This window comes from Pomacea canaliculata, linkage group LG1 (genome assembly GCF_003073045.1).
Source record: "Pomacea canaliculata isolate SZHN2017 linkage group LG1, ASM307304v1, whole genome shotgun sequence".
Taxonomy (NCBI): Eukaryota; Metazoa; Mollusca; class Gastropoda; order Architaenioglossa; family Ampullariidae; genus Pomacea; species Pomacea canaliculata.
The window spans coordinates 2,507,506-2,527,509 of NC_037590.1; the positions used below are offsets into that span (position 1 = coordinate 2,507,506).

The 20,004-nt window shown below is 42.2% G+C and overlaps 3 protein-coding genes across 9 annotated transcripts in view; 1 reads left to right on the top strand and 2 right to left on the bottom strand.

The window, feature by feature from the left end:
• The window catches only part of LOC112556597 (probable chitinase 10), a 35,863-nt gene extending 27,706 nt beyond the window's left edge, over nucleotides 1-8,157 (bottom strand). For 2 of the 3 annotated variants that reach the window (XM_025225758.1, XM_025225750.1), the window contains exons 1-7: nucleotides 8,053-8,156; nucleotides 7,623-7,699; nucleotides 7,001-7,175; nucleotides 6,503-6,755; nucleotides 6,235-6,359; nucleotides 5,243-5,345; nucleotides 3,252-3,437 (exon numbers count right to left, since the gene is read on the bottom strand). In XM_025225758.1, the coding sequence (XP_025081543.1) occupies nucleotides 3,252-3,437; nucleotides 5,243-5,345; nucleotides 6,235-6,359; nucleotides 6,503-6,658 (570 nt within the window). In that variant the 5' untranslated portion in view covers nucleotides 6,659-6,755; nucleotides 7,001-7,175; nucleotides 7,623-7,699; nucleotides 8,053-8,156. Of the gene's footprint in view, nucleotides 1-3,251; nucleotides 3,438-5,242; nucleotides 5,346-6,234; nucleotides 6,360-6,502; nucleotides 6,756-7,000; nucleotides 7,176-7,622; nucleotides 7,700-8,052 lie in introns of all 3 variants that reach the window. The other variant, XM_025225763.1, reaches the window with a different exon arrangement.
• A 390-nt stretch (nucleotides 8,158-8,547) lies between these two features.
• LOC112556642 (tripartite motif-containing protein 3-like) lies at nucleotides 8,548-11,975 on the top strand. Of its 4 annotated transcripts, none has more exons than XM_025225830.1 (3): nucleotides 8,548-9,442; nucleotides 9,830-10,006; nucleotides 10,605-11,975. In XM_025225830.1, exons 2-3 carry the CDS (start codon nucleotides 9,845-9,847, stop codon nucleotides 11,769-11,771), a joined length of 1,329 nt encoding a protein of 442 aa, XP_025081615.1. In that variant the 5' UTR covers nucleotides 8,548-9,442; nucleotides 9,830-9,844; the 3' UTR covers nucleotides 11,772-11,975. The 4 variants fall into 4 exon arrangements, with proteins under 4 accessions (XP_025081615.1, XP_025081632.1, XP_025081641.1 ...); XM_025225847.1 differs by having other exon boundaries at nucleotides 9,830-9,998; XM_025225856.1 differs by lacking the exon at nucleotides 8,548-9,442 and adding an exon at nucleotides 9,512-9,550 and having other exon boundaries at nucleotides 9,830-9,998.
• Nucleotides 11,976-12,103: 128 nt separating this feature from the next.
• Nucleotides 12,104-19,952, bottom strand: LOC112556715. Of its 2 annotated transcripts, none has more exons than XM_025225974.1 (5): nucleotides 19,889-19,952; nucleotides 19,089-19,132; nucleotides 16,156-16,334; nucleotides 13,569-13,720; nucleotides 12,104-13,233 (listed from the first exon to the last, which is right to left on the bottom strand). In XM_025225974.1, exons 1-5 carry the CDS (start codon nucleotides 19,934-19,936, stop codon nucleotides 12,964-12,966), a joined length of 693 nt encoding a protein of 230 aa, XP_025081759.1. In that variant the 5' UTR covers nucleotides 19,937-19,952; the 3' UTR covers nucleotides 12,104-12,963. The 2 variants fall into 2 exon arrangements, with proteins under 2 accessions (XP_025081759.1, XP_025081765.1); XM_025225980.1 differs by having other exon boundaries at nucleotides 16,156-16,313; nucleotides 19,889-19,946.
• Nucleotides 19,953-20,004: the final 52 nt, after the last annotated feature.

The following is a 20,004-nucleotide window of genomic DNA, read 5'->3' on the forward strand; positions in this document are numbered from 1 at the left end:
GAGGACGACACAAACACATCTCATCGCCAGACGACATTGTTGAAGCGCATACATTCAGAATCCAATCTACAGAACATTCAGCATCGTACGTGCTTCGTAAATAACATGGAAAACGGTATGGTGCACTACGCTAGAACAGATACAAGTGTCAGTAAAGGGGAGGCACAAACTCCGGTACAGTCAAAAATCCAAAGCAAGATGGAAGAACAGGTGACCGTTAGGAAAGACGATGTCGATTGTAAGATATGACGCAGCACAAACAGTGAAGAACAATCCATAACAGAGGCCAACGGAGCTACAAACATCATAGATGAGTAGGAGAAACCAAAACTCCACGAAGATGCACGGACGACACAAATGACAGCCAGTCCGTTAGGTGAAGGGACATCACTCTCTGAGAATTGAGAAAAAAAGGTGAAAGGACCTAAGTTGGGTAGCTTAGTGGAGAATGGTAGTGATAAATATATCCCCCTTCAAAGATAGTCTGATCAGATTAGCTGGACTGGACAAAGTAGTTTTAACTTTGAGCTTAAAACCCGCCGGACGTTGTAAAACCTCAAATTTATGAGAAGCTGCCAACATAGTGTGAGAACATCAAAGTTTGCTGTTCAATTTTATTTTTTATTTGACTGATTGGAAGCTTGAAAATATCATCCTTGCAAAGTTGTAATGTTACAGGTCTTGCAAAGGATTTGTGTACTGAATTGTACTATAAGAATATATCTGTGAATAGGATTTTGCAGTAAAAATATCAGTAGACTGAACTGAGTTCTTTTGTAAAAACATATCTATGGACTAGATTGTGCGGAAAAAATATATTTGTCGACAAAGTTGGAAAAAGTTGTTATAATAAATCAAGATTCAGCAGTAGACAGACGTTCATGGTACTTCAACCACAACGTCCTGAGAGTTTGTAACGACAAGTAGGTATGATTTTTATACACTGTCCTATATTTTACAACACAAATTGTCTTTATACTTTAATTATATTTCCTTTTTTTCTTACATTACATTTCTGTCTTGTATGGATTCAAGTGGCTGAGTTAGTGGTGTTGTCAAGCTTCACAAAAAAATTCCATTGTGCCAACGGATCTATGGTCTTTATCCCGTGACAGTGGTTTGTATGTGGGACGGTAAAGGAGAAAACCTGAGTGGATAAGCTTGCCACTGCTAGCAGGAAGGAATGTTACACGTGATGCACATTCAGCTAGGTTACAATCTCAATATTTTAGGAAAAAACTACGTTCTATGTGGATCGATTGATCTTGTCTCGGGACTTGTCAAATGACTGCATGTGTGCGTGCTCGAGGAATGGAAATCTGATGAGTGCTGAGACAGACCACGACACTCATTGTTGGTAATATGTAAGCCTAAGTTTATTGTTAACCTCTTCAGTTACGAAAATAGACTGAATCCTAAGCATTTAATTATTCCAATATTTTTGTTGATACATAATTCCCTTTTGTGGGTAGAATGTGGGGCTGCATTTGTCTTTCTCCTAAGGCGCAGCATAGCTTTGCGCTGGCCCTGCTGTACCAAGGGCACCAAACCAATGACTGTACGAAGCCTGGTCGCCACGCTCGTAGGAGACTAGCAACTTGTACTTGCAACAGAAAAGCGGCGTATGTAGGTCTGCTTTAGCCCTGTGATCCAGCACCACACCTTTTTCTAAAAGTGTTTTTCGATGTAACTTGGAGGGTGGTGGAGGACGCGGTGGTCAGGGGAAGAACTGGCTTATGAACGTCAAAGACTGGACTGGTCGTCCTGTACAAGACCTGGTGACTATCGCCCAAAGCAGGTGTTGCTAGCGGGACTTGTCAATCCAGGTGCTCCTCCGACGACCAGTACCAGTCAAGGGACGAATGACTGTATATAACTATGTCTGACTCATTATTGAAGGCGTCCCGTTTATCATCTTTCTTAAACTAACCCAAATAACACGTGGGCCAGCACTATCCAGCATTTGCGCACTACACCTGTTTACGAATTCATACGCCTCTAATCTTCGACACAGAGTTGTCCTTTGCTGCGACGAGTAGAATCGTCATTTGATGCACAGAATTTTCCGTTGCTCCGAGAAACAGAACTTTTCTTTAGTCTAAAGAGGACCTAACGACCTATACTAAAAGATTTGAGACGAGCATTCCTCCCTTGATATCGAATCGCAGCCATTTCAGGCTCTTACCATTTGGTCTAGAATAACTTTTCTGTTAGTTACGTGCTCACGTGTCTTGACATCACACCTCACATAAGTGCGAGGCCATTTCTCTACCCCTGTGTTATTTCGAGAGACAGCGAGCACAGTCTTCTCACGGAATTGGTGATTTAAATGTTAATGTAACTCACATCCAAAGCAAAGTCAAAGTCAGATCATCCTGACTCTGTATGACCTAAGCAGTCGTATAAACAGAACTCACGATGTACTTAAGGTACTCGTAACATGTGTTTTTGTAAATTCAACAACTCTCCGTGTCCGGTAATACTTCTCTTTACTTTTTTGGAGACAAATGCGTCAGCTGGTGTGTGTATATTACAATAGTAATTAGTTTTAAAAAAGTAATAAAAGTACTCTGGGGACAAACATAATCTGTTCCACTTCTCCGTAGACTTTAAGAAAGCATTCGACGCGAGCATGAGCAGCCAACGTGTAACATCATAACCCACCTCAGCAACTTCATGAAACATTTTTTGGACAAAACTTCAGGTGTAAACCTCTTTAACTGCGACGTAAGAGACTCATTTAGGACAACGATTGTGATCGAATTATGAGAAACCTAATATTATACATCTTCCTCCCAAAATAAATCACTGATGCACTCGAATGATTGCTTAGTCAGTACTACCAGTAGGTAAATCACGAATTGTGGAACTAAAGCAGACTTAAGTAGCGAGTCGCAGAAAAAGGCACCTAGAATGTCTGCAACATTTTACTCTACTCAGAAATCACACTACTAGTAGTCTTCTTCTTAATGAGAACATTCTACTCACAGTTAAAAAAAGGATATTATATACTATAATTCACGATCATTATCGCTCGGACAGGACGACAACACAGATGACGACGCTGCTTCTGCTGCTGCTGCTGCTGCTGCTGCTGCTGCTGCTGCTGCTGCCTGCTGATGATGATGATGATGATGATGATGATGATGAGAGAGGAGGAGGAGGAGGCAAAATAAGGTAGTAATAACAATAATGTGGAAAATGCCATGATCGTTCCTTTGCTCTTTAGCTTCATCTTAAAATGAATGTACCTCAAAGTAAGACAAGAGGCCTGCAGTTTTTGTAAATGGTCCTGGCTGTCCAGGCCGCACAGACACGGCGCCGACCTGGTTCTCAGAGGGATTTTTCAAGGTGAACGATCGTCCGTTATATGACACGCCGATCACCAGTTTGTCCCTGGGTGCTCCTTGTTCTACCCAGTAGCGGGCGGCCCAGTCCTGCACACGTCACAGGCACTATTTAGATTTTTTTTATTGGTCTTAACCTGGTCCAATGATGATGATGATGATGATACATGGACAGCATGGACATCATACAAGGGAAGGAAGAATAAACAACACCAATGACAACGAATAGAAGACGCGAAGACGAACAAAGTAACAAGAACTGAAAATATCGTGATTCTGCAGAGGTAGACAGTAGAAGAGTAGGAGAAAGGGAAATCAGGGGATGTGTGTATGAAAACGGACTAGCTTTGTGTGGACTGTCGTATGTTCTACGCTGACGTGACCAGGTTTTTCTACACGATCTCATCTGCAACGGTCCACTAGTAGACGGTTAGTTTAATTTATTCCTTGTTGCTCATGTAAAGGACCATAGGGGCGCAAAAACACCTCGCCAGCGGTTTTAGGCAGCCCCATATGTTGCACTGAAAGAGGTCTCCTTCCTTCAGTAACTTGACCAAGTGGCCTAGTTTCCAGTCTGTTGCTACTAGCTCTTGTTTCCAGACCTTGTGCAGAAGGGGCTGTCAAATTGTTGCTGTTGTTTCCGTATCCGTAGCTGGTGGTCTGAAGAAACATCTGCACCTCTCCTCATTCGGACATCTTGAAAACTCCTTCTCCTCTTGCGAGCAACTGTTATATAGTCAATCTGGCTTTGCGTCTGGTCATCAGGGGAAGTCCAAGTTGTCTTGTGTATATTCCTGTGTAGGAACACAGTGCCACCTATGACTTGGTCATTGCAAGCGCAGAAGTCTGTGAAGAGCTCCCGCTTTTCGTTGCAGGTGCCGACGCCATGTCTTCCCAAGATGAGTTCCCTGTTGGTGTTACCATCTCTCACTTTGGCATTTAGGTCTCCCATAATGATCTTTGGATCTCGTTTTTGGTGTGTGGTCAAGCAGATACTGCATGGAGCTGTAGAAGTCTTCTTTTCCTCTTCCTCTGCTACATTTGTTGGTGCATAGCATTGGTTGATGATGTGGTTCCCAGGCCATCAGTGATTTTGCTGCCTCTGTTGACATCAGCAGTGCTACTCCCTGGGTATGATCGCGGTCCAGGTCTTTGTGGCCAGAGCAAATAATGCTTTCTCCTGATGTTAGTCTGGTCTGGCCACTTCCATTCCATCTGGTTTTGCATAACACGAGAACCCTGATGTTGTATTTTCTCATTTCGCTTGCCACTTGCATAGAGGGTTCTGATACTCCAGGTGCCTATCCTTGTTCTTGCTTTGGTCGTCAAAAGATGAGTCGGCAAGCTGGTTTCCCTAAGCCAGAATTCATCATAAGCTCTTCTAGAGAGGAATCTTAGGAACAAGGCCCTTGTGGTACTGTTGCGGGTTCTGTTACAGCTTTTGTTTTTCCATGAATGGGTTTTTAGCCCAAAGCAAAATTGCCTGTGTGGAGGGCCAGGGTGCAACCTTTTAGTCTGGCCTTTCTCTTGACGTACTTGTTCGGCTTGGTTACACCTACACTTAGTTTGCAATCAAACTTCTCTTGTCTCCTTAATTTAGAATCATTATTATTCCATGCTTCTTTTCAACTAAGGCTCTAATCGATTTTGAAGAATTCAAAGAGGAAAAGATCGCCTACTTTGACACGACTTCAAAGGAGTGAGAAGGAGGCTACTATAACACATCAATGACTCCTCTCTCTATCGTTCATGCATTCTTTCTTTCTTCATTCTCACGAACTGGCATTACAACTAAAGCTTAAAAGATACATTACTGAAGTAAAGGTTTACAATGAAGTAAGTCATCGTTATCTTCTCTTGCAATCATGTAACATTGCAACCGTTAGCTTGCTCACCGTGTTCAGCGTGTCCGTGGAGTAAAGAGGGCTGTGATGACCGGTGACTTTTTCCCAAAAGCCATGAAAGTTGTAAGTCATCAGGCTGATAAAGTCCAGATGTCTGTATGGCAATATTACAAGTGAGTCCGTGAACAAACTACAGTAGAGTTGAATTGAGGTAAGAGATGTGTGTATCCTACATTTAACGATTTGTTCTTATAAACCGTCACTACCTGTCGACCAATATTGCAGAATAACAATAAAATCCTATTAGTTCCTCCACTTCCTAACTCCTGTCTTTCCTTCAAAAACAAATTGATGTCGGTCAATAGATCTCTCGTTTGACAGTAAGGGTAGACGTTACTCTCGGATTACTATTACTTACATTATACTATTACGATGAATTCAGGAAAAAGACAGTCATTAAGTTGTTTTTGATGCTAGAAAACCAAATATTTTGCTCAAATAAAGTACTTTTACGTCGTTCGGTTACGACGCTCAACGAGGTCAGTGCATCATAGAAAAAGGCCATCACCATGGAGGTGAACATAAGGCAATCTGAGACTTAGTTATTAGGACTTAGTCGTTCGACTGTCGCCACGATTATCAAGGATAAAGATCGCATCCTTGAACACGTGACAGATCTGCTCCTATACTGTACTACAATATTTTACTGTACTTATGTTTATTGCAGTATGCAAATACCTGTACTTTTTAAAACTCTTCCGCAAAACGTAGTTATCAACCTGCAGTAGTCAATAGATACGTGCATGATGCAAGACAATAGTGAAATTGCTTTTATTATAAAATTTGAGCACTTGGCCGTCAGTGCACAACTGTTGCCGAAATAATAAACAGGAAAGAAAATCACTTAAATTCAAAAGAAGACGCACTAGGAGGTACAGTCACAACTAGAAACTAGTACGTGTTAGTAAACTTCTAGAAACAATATTGTTATAGCACAAAAAAAGGTGTAGAGCTAATTTTCACTCTCAATAGTCATGGATTACTTAGAAATCTCTGGAATGTCGTAAACAGAATCGATGATGGCCTTTCCTGCGCCCACCGCAGCAGTCAACAGCAGACGAGGTTTGCCGGAAATCTTCGATTCTTCATCGTAAGCATGCTTGAGTTCCTACACAGTGAATGTTCAAACTAACAACAACCGCGCAGTGTGTACAGCAAGTTGCTAAGTACTAGATATCGTGTGTCAAACAGCAACCTTTGGGTTTCATTAACCAGAATATTATCACGTGTGGAATATCGTTAAAGTTGTACCGTGACGAGTTCCGTGATGAGACGTCGATGCTCCAGTTTACTTCCTTGGCTGGCTGAATACTTCCAGAAGATGTCAAGGCCATCAAACTCGTGCTTACGCAACACGGAGATAGAGTGCTTGATGAACTGGCTTCGGTCGGCTTCTGTCTTCACCATTCTACTGAAGAAAGGGGAGACTTCTTTCCAGTTACTTATACTCAGCAGTATCCTGATCGTAGGGTTGTTCTTCTTCAAGTCTGTAAACTGTTTGTACCTGCCAAGAGACATAGCTGGATGCAACGCCATTCGAAATGAACAAAATTCTTAGCGACTACCTCAACGTGCCAAAAGGTTAACATCTAGTCCATGGCCTCAGTTCAATTTTATAAGTTGGTTCTTAAGATTGTAAACAGATGAGTGACTGTTGAATGCAATGTACTACACTATATCCAGCATCTTTTTACTACAAACATCACCCACGGAGAATTAATAACTCATATTCTCTCATTCTCAACTCACCTTTCTTCGTCGTTGGAGTAAAATTGTCCAATTTGGTTGTTTTGTACTTTGGCGAAGGCGAAGATGAAATGGGTGCACAAGGAAGAATCAACATTCTCTATCTTGAATTGGGCTTTGTCAGCCCTGAATTGCGACCAGTTTGCGACGTAGCACACAGTGCGCTCACAGGTTTGTGCTGCACCAACATAAAACACACAGCAGCCTCGTAGACTGATCGCCTACCTTCTGGTTGGACTTACGGATGGACGGTAGGTAAAGTTAGTACTGTTTGATGGAAAGTTTGTTGTTAATGAAACCGTTAGGCTTTTTCTAATGGGTAGGAATAAACCTGTCTTAAAAGATTGCTTCCGAAAAAACTATTGCGCTGTATTAGATTGTTAAATTGTGGCCAAAAAGTCAGCTTACGCAGCCACCACCACAACATGGATATTAATTGTTTCCGTTTGCTTTGTACTCAGTACCATCTTTCTTACTATGCATACATAGACATCTATACAAAAAAACATCAATCTTTACAGTACATTTTGATTAAAGGAAGTTAGTAACACCGGATGCTCTTGACCCGTTGATACTATTGCACCATACGACAGACAGAGAGAATGCTAGGAACCATAAAAATTACTTCTTGGATCTGCTGATGTGTCTGTGATGAAGCTCAGTGCTAGCGCAGCAGTAAAGAATCATCATCGTCATCCTCGTCTATGACAAACGAAAAAAAAATGTTTGCCGTTATCTTTTCATTGTGTTATTTCAAGAGACGTGCAAACACAGAGACCCGGCAACGAATCATCGCTGTCTCACAGAGGGCGAAAAACACTCACTCTGTCACATAATTCAGAGCTTTAGTTAAAGTCATACACAATAACAACTTTACATTCCCCAAGTGTTACCGTTATTGATGAAACTGATTATGAATAGGATTCGTAACTGCCTTTCGCAGCTATACCCTTCCCCCTTCCGTCGTTACTCTTACCCGGCATCCACCCCGCCTGTGTGCGTTTCCATATTCATTTACATTTTGCAATTTGAATCCACAAAACTTGCAGACTCACCCGTTTGTGTCGCTGTTGCTTCTCTCACCTCCCTTCCGTTGTGAGAGTTAGAACGGCAATAACGATAGCAGAGTGATAACGGTGTCGTCATCTCTGGCGTAAAGTAACGTATTTACGTGTACCTAACACGGAAGTGACGACAACATCTCTGCATTCTGCAACATCCTCTTACATCGACCGAGGAAAACCTTAAGACTCATTAACTCTGTAGTAGTTTTTTTTGTCTAGTCCTTGATCCACGCCAAGCCCTTCTCAAGATAAACCTGTTTACCTAATGCCTCGAGGTAGACGTATTTATAAACTTTCTATCAAATCTTCACAAAATGGCCTGCGACACTAAATTGCTAGGATAAAATTAATATGTCAACCTCAATCAATGGCCAGTTCTCGTTCTCTAATTTCGCGTTAGTGAATAATTTATTGGTCAGGTCTGATTATTAGTTTGGAAGCTCAGAAGCATTTTAAAACATCATTTTAGATGCCAGCGCCGTATTATTTCTTGCAAGCAGCCAGTCTCTAGCAAAGCCTAGTCTCTGTCACCTCAAGTAACTAAAAGCACAAACTATAGCAGAAAGAAAATTACTGCTTCGTACGCAGTTATTTGTACTTCGAACCCCCTGATAGATGCTAATGATTACTGGCTGCTCCGGCTAACGATGACCTGTTGGCTGCTTAGTCTTACAGTCAGCGCTGATTAGTAGCGCTAACACTATTATTGGAGCTAACAGAGTTCCTTGACTGCTCATGCCGATAGTGATAAACATATAAACTAGCCTTATTTGTTAACGTTGACTGCTGACTGCTTAAGCTTACAGTCTCCTTATCTTCTACAGAGATGTTGATTGTTAGAGCTAACATTGCTCATCATCTGCTCGAGCTAGAAGTAGCATTGTATCTTTTCTTAAGGTTAAACTTCTAATACATGTTACTCCGCTCGCTCTGAAAACTATTTATTAACTAAAACAATCAACATTTTTAAGACATTAGTCATTACAGAGAATTAAAGACAGGCATTTGCTAGAATTCGCAAAATTTTGAGGGATGTTCAAGGTCCCTCATGCTAAGGGTTGCTTGAGATCGGTTATCAGCTCCCGCACTTCACAGAGGTCAAAGGCAACAGATTTTCGCGTCATCTTTGATAGTTTTCGTGACACAATTGGCTGCAGTCGATGGAAGATACAGGGCATTATCAGAAAAATTACAGAGTGCGCATGTGCAAGAGTGTACTCAGCACTCATATCACATGAGTTGTCGGCGTGTAATATTTTGGTTCGTAGCTCGTCAGCGACAGCGAAAGCTTGGTAACCTGCCAAGTGAATTGTTTGAAAAGGTGCTCGGAGTAGTTGCACCTGAGGACTGAAACCCAACGCTTACACATTTCTCAATCCAGGTGAGCAAAATTTAGAGATATGGAAGCAAACGCTTGCATGGAAGTGAACACCTTGTTCAGACAGTAGGGAGGGCTGTCGTGATGACCTAATGTTGAGTCAGTGAGTCAGTAAGTGAATGATAAGCGAATGAGATGCAGTGCAATATAATGCGAATGACTGTGTATGTGTCTGTGGTGTACTCTGGTCTTAAATTATAAAAATATGTCATAATAAATAAAATATAGAGCGTTTGTACTCTTTGTGTTTATCGCACAGACCTCGTATCCATATTGGAAAATGCCCTTTTATTATTGTTATTGCGTGCGTGCGGTGACTTTCGAGTACGTACATGCTGTTATGAGAAAATAAAACAAGGATGATGATGATTATATTCTCTTTGTACTCAGCCGTGCGCGAGGAGAATGGCAAGCACTGATGACTTCGAGCAGAAGCTCACGTGCAGCATCTGCCTACAGGTCTTCCAGGAGCCACGCCTCCTCCCGTGCGGCCACACCTTCTGCCAGGCTTGTCTCACCAGCTACATACTCAGCCGCCCCCCTACAATCAGCCAGCGAGGTCAGCAGGTCAGTGACCTGACTATAAAGGGAGACAAGTGAGGGATCTTCTCCCCTGTGTGTGCACGCGTGAATGATAGTGACTGACGTTGTAATGCGCCCTACCCGACTGGTCCGAGTGATAAACAGATTCTGGTAGGTAGAGATAACATAAATACATCCTGAATGATAGTGACTGACGTTGTAATGCGCCCTACCCGACTGGTCCGAGTGATAAACAGAGTCTGGTAGGTAGATAACATAAATACATCCTGTAAATATCAACGCCTGAAACATGGAGATTTAGTGATTTTCACCTACAGTCAGCAAGTCCTGCAAAATTTCGCTCCCGAGCGTGAATATTTTATATTTTTCCTGAAGGGCGACTGTATTTTTTACAGAATCGGTTTTTCAACGAAAATATTTTTGTTGCATAACATAATGATTACTTGAACTAACGCTAATTGTGTTTAGTCATCAAACATCTTTATGTCTGCGTGCTTGGATGTTTATATTATAAATACCATGTAGTGGGGAGTGGCTGCTGTTATACTGTATTTCTCTGTCACACCTTGCTAGCTCCATGTGGACCTGTATGTAATATAAGAGGCACATTGTGTGCATACAGGGTTTTCTGTGTCCGATCTGCCGAGAATTTGTGCCCGCCTCTGACCGCCTTTCGCCGCAAGACAAATGGGCCGCCTACTTCAAGCCCAACTTCCTGATCCGGGACATTGTGGAGATGTATGGCCGCAGCAAAGCGCACCAGCAGCGCCCCCAGCGGCCCGTGTGCTCAAAGCACCGCAGCAAAGCGCTGGAGCTGTACTGCAACGATTGCCGCGCGGCAGTCTGTGACCGCTGCGTGTCACTGGACCACCGACGGTGCGAGCACGTGGTGGAGCTGGCGGAGGCGGCGCGGCGATCGCAGCAAGCCGCAAGGCAGCAGCAGCAGACGGTGACCTGGTTGCTGCGGCAGCTGGAGGCTCGGAAGCGGCGCTGCATGATGGGACGGCGTGACCTGGAACGCATCGAGCGCGACATCGAGGCCCGATTGGAGAAGGAGGGACAGGAAGTCTTGCGCAAGGTGGCCGAGGCCGTGCGCATGCGCAAAGAGGCGCTGAAGCGAGAAGCCCGGGAAAACTGCAAGGCTGGCGCCAACGTCATCAACACTTGCCTACACGAGTGTGACGAGGTGGCCAACACCCTCCGGGCCTTGGACAGGGTGCTGTGTGGCAGACTCGCCGCTGACCCCCTCCACCTCGTGGGCGGACAGCCAGGGGAGGAGCACATCAACGGCAGTCTGCAACAACTGGAACAAGCTGTGCAGCGGCTGGAGACGCCGTGTCACTTCACGGTCAAGCTCGTCATAGACGACACGGCAATGACCCCCATCTTGGCCAGCCTGACGCTAGGGAAGATCACCAACAATGTAAAAGAGGATGGACCAGAGGAAAGCACGTCCTCTACATTACCGGTGAAATCTCAAAGAGTATCTTCTGCTGTCTCGCTACCTGCTTCTGGTACCTTGTGCAGTGCTTCCTCATCCTCTACACACCCTAGTCGACCAGCCAGTCAGCCCAGTTCGCGCTCTTTTTCTCAGCGTGGCCGCGTGGTGTCCGACTCCAAGCTACCGGCTCTCGATCGGCGGGCCTTGAACCCCTGTTCAGAAGACGAACTGTCGAGGCCCCCACCTCTTCCAGCAAGAAGACACAGCTTTACCAAGACGCCGGTGGATTCCAGCGACCTCACTCAGCCTCATCTTCGGGAGCCGAGAAGAAGAAAGTCGCAGTCTTGAGAGCGTTGTCAAGTACATTGTAATGACCCCAGGCATATTACATCAAATGTTCACATCTCTCATTTTCATGGTATCTTTTCTGTACTGACTGACATGAATTAATTACAAACTGTTAAACGGGTACAATTATCTAAATTTCGTCATTCTCTGGATTATTTTGGGGAAAAAATATTCAGAAATAATCTAAATTTGATATTTTATATAGACATGTATGCTCATTTAGTTTCAGGGTGAAATCTTACGTATGCCACATACACGACTTAAGGTCTAAACAGTTAGTCCTTAAAATGACAACATACTGATTAAGTAATGGAAAAAGTCAGAAAAAGACAGAATGTTGTATTCTTTTATTTCAAGAAAAGTTTAATGTGAAACTGGCGACGATTACCCCGTGTAAATATATCACGAACAAGTGAACATTTTACACTGAGGATTGCTGTAGGATAACTACAGTCCATAGGTGCCTCTGTCATTGCACTTGTTCCAAACATTGAATTCTTCCCATGAAACAGAATAAAACAGCAAGCCTAACAAATTTCTTACGTACGTCTTGTTTCGTTTATGGGAGGAAGATGTTCGACTATGTGGACGGTGAAAACAAATGGTAGCAAAACAGACGATGAACCTCACGATGCAGAGAAATATTGACAGACAAGATACTTCTAAGTTTAACATTTATATTATATTTTATAGTTTTCACGCATATAATTCGAATCAATATATCTGAAATTTTAGTCAAAGCGAATAGAAACAAACACGGTAAAGAAGGAACTGATAAAATGCATAGATGAGCTTAAAATAAATTCATCTGTTCATGCACGTCTGCATATCAGGAAAGATGTTTAGCATTGACAAAAACATTTTTTCAGATAGGGTGATAGTGAATGATAGTACACACTTAGTCTTTTCGTTTTTCCAACTAGGTTATTAGATAACTTTACCTTTTCTTTTTACATAATTATTGTAATTGTCGACAGTTTGGTAGCGTTTACAAGAGTATTTATACACGGTATCACGTGAGGATTGCTTTATGTAATAAATCAACGGACGGTAACAAATTCCAACTAGAACGAAGTGGCAAACGGCTGAATTCAAAGGCCGTTTGTGGCTTACGTCGTGTCGAACTTAAACCCTTCACTCTTTCTTTATTTCTTGCTGTTGACCACCTTCCATCTAACAGTCGCCAAAACTTTCACAAAAGTAACCTCCACAAATACTCTTCCTTCAGTATGATGCAACTGGTCCACAGGCCAACAGCTACGGTGACCACTAAGATCGGTGGGCTAATGATGTGATGTGATCCCCTTGTACCAGCGTCGGTATTGCAGAGCGAGTAGTTGCAACAGGACGTGCAGATAAACTGTGTGACGCCAAAGTCGTAGAACATACAACCGTAGTAACACTCATCTGTGCAGGAGCGGGAAATACTGACGGTGATGCCCTTCACTGTTGTCCGTTGAGTCTGGAAAGATGGCCCAGTGGCCAGTGGCCCAGATTTAGTTGCTTCAGAGAAGTCGGTGATTAACAAACAGGAAAAAAGAACACGGGGCTAAATGGACACCATCCAACCTATTAATGATGAGTCAGTCATTCTACTGCATCAAAAATAACAAATGGACCTAGCTTCTTTACAACTACCTTTGTTTGACTGTTGCGCACACACCATAATATATAGGCATGCAAGTACGTGTACACGGACATACGCATGCATAATAAATCTCATTCTTTTCATCCACCTTCCTTTATGCACATATTTTTATGTAAGAAATACATCTGAAAGGGGCTTAAAGGGCTCACCATGCAAAACTTATTGGTGTCGAGACAGGTGTCCACTGGCACATTGGAGACGTTAGTCTGGCAGTCCGTGTAGGGATCGTAGACTTTCTCGAAAGTGTCTTGGCAAAAGTAACAATGCAAAAGACCGTTGGTGCTGTCTGCTTTGATGAAGTCTGAATAAACATAATTAATTGAAATCCGACTGAATGACTCACTCATTCACTCACATAATGTTGTTGTTTTATACACAAATAACTGGAGAAAAATGTTGAAAAAACTAATCTCCTTTGCTTTGTTACAATAGTGTGCAAACCAAGATCATGGGCATTAAATATAAAGGCAATGTAGCATCGCTGTGTTACCAGGGATAGACATTTGGAAACTCTTTCTAGAACAATCGAAACAAACTCTGCAGGTAGAGTCACAAGTGCAATTTGACGCAACAGTCCAAAGCTTTCCTGTAAAGCTACAAACGATGAATAATTAAAAACAACAACAAATTTGTAAAGACTCAGGTAGCCCAGGCTAATGTGTTTTAAAGTGAATAACAAAACAGGAGTTATTTTAATGGAGTTTAACTGCAACTAGGGGAGTCTTGCGTTTCTAAAGTCACAGTGGGTGAGTAGCATTGACTTATTTTGTCGTGAAAATATGTAAAAATGTTACTTTCAATTTCAGGTGATTCATCACTACGTTGCTGTCGTAAACTCTGGGGCAGGAGTCCGTGGATTTGGTAGAGGGTATGATTTCTGTCACCTGGTCTAACACACCATCCACCATCGATACTCCCACCAAATCACGTCGACATTTTCCGCATGCGCATATACTAAATTGCTGATCTACCCTTTTCAATTAGCTTGTTGAGCCCCCAGAATGCATCACCAAAATAACAACACGAGGCAATTTAGTATATTTAAGAAATTATTAATCAACGACAAGATTATTAAAAATTGCCAAATGATAAAAGCGAATAGGAGAAGAACAGGCAAGAGTGTAAATAAGCTGATTCCCTAACTTGGCTAATTACATAGGTCGTCCCGTTTATCTCACTACACTCCTTAATCCTAATCTAGATAACTAATGAGTCAGATCTATCCTTAACTGTCACACTCACAACACTGCACAATCACTCTTCCCGTACGATTCTCTTGCACACGCCACTTAGCTCTTCTGTTGTCCGGTACGCGACGAGAGAGGTACAAAGAAGACGGTTGGGACGATTCCTCTAATGAATCGTCCCCGTGCACCCTGTGCACTTATTCTGTCACCGGTTATGCCTGAAGTTTCCTTACACGAACATCAATGCCGATTCCGGTGGCCAGAGCAACCTGTCCGTCACGTTGTTACATAGGTCGAAAGTCGCTCTCCCTGTACGCGCATGTACGTCTGTGCGGGCTTAAATCGCTCTCTTGGGTTGTGTCCTTATTTCCTCAAGATTTTTTTGTCGTCTGAGGCTAACGGTAGAACAAGAGGAAGCGAAGACTTGAACTGCCAAGTCACTTTGCTGTCTTCTCCCCAAAAGTCTCTAGCGAAAAGCGCTGAGCTTGCATCTAGATCTTTCCAGGGCAACATGCGTTCAATTGGTCAGTCGCGTCACATGACACACCACAGCCAATCACGCTTCACAGCTATCACGAGACTAAGTTCTCATCAGCTCTTGTGTGTTACGTCATTTCTAGAGAAAAGAACAGCTGTGTATAGCCCTATCCCCACTCTTTCGTGACAGTTGCTGAATAAGGTATTTCATATTATGTAGTTTCAGGCTGCACATAAATACAACTTTGATGTTACAACACTATATTTTGGTGTCAGCAAGAACGTATATTTCATCAAAAGATTACTTTGCCAGTGGTTGTCAATGACAACACAAAGTGTTTGGAATATCTGTCGAGACAGACAGACGAACACAGCAAGAAAGTCGACAGTAGTTTGTACCTTACCTTGACAAAGTACACTGAAAGCAGACACGAGGAACATTCTTATGAGGACGGCTGTCAACATTTTGCGTTTAGTAAATTCTATTCAAGGCAACTTGTCTGAACTTGTACTGCAACGACAGGTGATAAATCGCAAATGAGCCTATGACATAAGCAAAAATAACGACTTCAGTATAGAAACAAATAATTGTCAGAGATGTATGCTAAAACACATGCTATTTCTGACAAAGAACGCTAAGCAAAGACTTCCGATTAAGATGAGGAGACTACAAGCGCAAATGGCAGTTCACTTGTCCAGAATGTCTTAAAATGACAAAAACCAAGATGTGCGAATTATGTTGGAGAAGATGCTCTGTTCGAGACAGAATGGATTTCTTAAAGATAGCATGCCCGTTCGTGATAAAAGGTTGGGAAATAACACTCATTGTCTCATCGTACTAATCCTGAAGGAAGAAAGCTTTTGCACAAAACGACTTGTACTTAGGGACACTTCGACTTTTCATGCCACATTAATTGTAACCCCAAAATAGCACTGGAGCTGTTCAGTATAATTCCTTATTGAAATGACACTGATTAACAGTTGGCCAAACACACACATCCTTCGCCAGCGTCGTGTAAAATCCAGCCAACATGTGTAAATATATACAAAAACGTATTAACGTATTATATACCTTGCATCGAGAAACACTTTGAAGGGCTCACAGTAAATGCGGCGTCCATGTCAACGGCTAACCCATCAATCTCAACATTTCTGCTGCAGGCTCTGGTCCTTTCTTCCTCATCCAACTCTTGGCGGTAGCAGACGATCTTGTTCAAACTCTGTACCCTGCTGTCACAAATAATGCAATCACTGGAGAGTGGGGAAGGAGCACTTCTCCTCCCCTGCCCCTGTGACTTTCTGTTCGAGGTGTTCCACAGAAGATTTACTGTACAAAACTGATCTCAGAACCACCGACATTCACTCATCTGTTCACTCAGATTAGTTTTTTTTTTTTCTGCGAAAACAGGTCGCAACATGCTGCTGTGTGCGGCGTGCGTTGAGCGCTGCTTGCCGCATGGCAACACTGCAGCACACACACAATGTAGCCACGACGCTGTTTGGCAGCCGTCTACTCCTGCAACTAGCAGTTTACAATCACTGAGAACTGATCAATTTAATCGATGTCCCTAAAGGACTGGCTAAAAAGATCGGTTATGCTAGAGGGATTTCACGCTTCGGCCGCTCCCACCTTCCCCACCCACCCAGCTTATCTGAAGACCGAACCTCTCATGCCTCCGTCTTCCCTATTGACGTAAATAGCGAGCAAAAGAAAAACAACAATATTCACGTTTGGGATCGATTAGATTATAACACTATTTAAGTGAGTTGTTTGATAACTTCATCATTTCAAAACCAGTTTACCCTTAGTGCTGCCCAACTATTTGACTGTGGGACATTGTGATCGTCGAAGCGCCATTGAGATTGCGATGCCAATGGAAGTCACTGCTGACGTCACTAGTACACCAAGGCAATCGAACCCAACGTTGCGTAGCAGAAGCTTGGTCGGGTGCACAAACACCTACAACTGCGCCAAGGTTGAGTTGCAGGACAAGTCGTACAGACCAGCGTGCAGCTCAGGGGCTTGTTCTGATGAAGTGTTTTGACTTGTAACGGCAACGACGAGAGTTGACGCAACGGCTGACTATTGTCAGAATTGGGGAAACGCAGGCCTAGTGGTTAGAAAAAGGGCGTCCAAACCAGAATACGCACAAACTGGTTGGTTCGAGACTTGTGTGACGTAGCGTACTTTCCTCAGCAGGTGGGGTGCGTACCTAACTTTATAGAGTTCAGAAAGGTGAGGCAGCGAGGGACAGATGAGCTCCTGACCCAGAAGTATGTGGTGTCTCTCACTCCCCGACGACCTTACATTGACAGGACTATTTCTAGGAAATCCTTGAAATAGCTACACACCTTTTCTTCTTATACCTTGATCTTAGCTCGGTTCCTTTCTTGTTCCTGAGTTTTGGTGTAAACATTGGATACCCGCGAAAATGTGATTTCTGTGTAGTCCTTCGGAACTTTGTTGTTTTAGGGGGAGTTTGTGAGACTTGCTAAACTTTTACGTATTTGTAGTTAGTCTATTCTTGTAATTATAGTTGTTTTAGAATGTTAACATTACGAGATCATAGATGACTGAAAGGCTGGTAAATAGAGTATTTTAGCAAGCCTGGCTGGTCACCACTTGTCATGACACGGTTGTTTATGTAACCATTATAAGTCCTTGAGACATCTCTCTGTTGTTTCGGCGTAGGATAACACAGTGAAAACTAAATTGTTGTATTTTCTAACAAAACTGTTTAAGCATTGGATCAGTGGCGGGTTGTAGTCATTACATCCTTGTCTTCAGTAATACAGTCCCATTAAAATCGAAATCATCACACGAAATCCAAGACAGCACGGAAATACTTCATTTTTATGTTGACATTTATTAGGTCCATAACCATGAGCCTGTTAGCTCCGGGCTCTGTGCAAGTTTTTAACAGAACGTACGTGTTGACGTTTAGCCCTGTGGCGTTCTTTAGCTCGATGTGTTGCGCAGTGCGTGTCACTCTTTCCCCCCACATGTCTTATAAAATTTATGATATGAGCTTGTATAATAACTCGTTTGTGATTATGATGATGATGATTGATGATGAAACAGTAATTTTTGCTGTTGTTTTCTTTCATGTAGTTTACTTCACATAATCTATGTTAGCTTGGTCGGTATTAGTGATGATTCTTACAGTACATGTATGATAACTTCCCTTATAATTTAGATCGTGAAACAATCAATAAATTTAATTATGGTGTCAGAATGCTGATATGAACAATCTCTAACCAATATTTTTATGTATTTTGGTATATAAACTAAACCAAATAACTCGAGGTTATTTGAGAGACGCTTCATCAAAACCCCTTTAATGTGCATGGGTGACGATAATTGCATGGAGTCATCCATTACCAAGGAAGGTGGAAAGCTGATATTTATTACAAGAAATAGAGCCACTACGTCTGCTCACCTAGAATCAATACCTTTGTGACCGCGACGTAAAATTATTGATGTCGGTGGCCATGCTGCAAATAAACGTTTACTAAGCTGCTGTGGGGTTGTTTGCTTTTTTAAGTGTTAGTGGTTATAACAATATGTCCACCGAAAGAGTAATTTTTTCTGAATACCGGTGTATTAAAAGGAACAAGGAAAAAAATGAGGTTTTATCTCTCTTTTACAAATTTATTTGAAGTGTGAATGATTTAGTGGTGGTTAGATGGCGAATATGAAAGGGAAGAGAGTTCCACTGTTTTGCAGCACAGTAACTAAAAATCCAATGACCACACCTGGTTTGTTCTGGTGGCAAGGATAAAGAGAGTATACGGTCATCAGACAAAAAGTGGAGTAGTCTGGCTGGGAGGTAGGGGGAAAATGTTTCAAGGATTGTTAAATAGAAGAAAGGCGATGCATTTAACATTTTCAGTGATCGATGAGGATAAAAATGTAAATTAAAATTACAGATTTTTTTTTCTAAATAGATATAGATCTATTTACAATGTTTTACAGACATGTTAAATTCAGTTTGATAACTGTACCTGCAATAAGAGTGGTGTGTTACTTGTCCCAGCTTGACAGAAAACTGGAGGAACAAAAAGATAGGCAACCATGAGGATTCAGTACAAAAGACAGAGAAGACTGTAACAGTAACGACAAGTTAGCAAAACAACAACGACAACAACAACAGCAGCAGCAGCAGTAATCGACAACGGGAGTTTAGCAGGGACTAATCAAGAGATATTATGAGGAGGGAGAGAGAGATAACAGGTCAGTAGAGAGCTGTACAGTTATTATTACACGTGTTTGGGATTATAAGTACTTACGGGAAAAGATGTTTTAATGCACGTTTGAACTAATTGTTTTCTCCTTATTGCAATTTGGAATCGTTTCCCTATCGGTACCTGATCTGGACATTTGTGTTAATCCCAATACCTCTCAGTTTTATATCTCTTTCAGGTGCTGAGTGAGCTCGCGCACGCGTGTATGCGTTTATACCGTGACTGTTAATTGCTTTCATTTTGAGTTATGCACGTTTTAAATAAATTTCTGTATAATATAGGATTCCTATAATGCAATGTAGTTAGTAACTGTTTCTGACGTTTCCTACATACATTCAGCTTGCATCAAATATCTGCAAGTCAGCACAGACGGATATGCGAAACTCGTGTCAGACTACAAAAAATTCTTAGTATTAAATAAATATCTATAAGTAATAAAACTTTAAAAACAGATGCCAGACACTGACCAATGCACCAGACACCGACTTTCAAACAGGAAGACAAGAAATAGTGATTGTGGTAGCAATAGTATCGTAACAGTAGATGGTAACAACATTTACTGTGTTTTTTAAACTGTGACTTGTCAACTGTTCAACAATGCCAACCATTTCCCTTCTGCGTCCGTGTAACTGTCCCAGGTGTTGCGTGGGAATAGCTTCCCTTTACACCCACAATG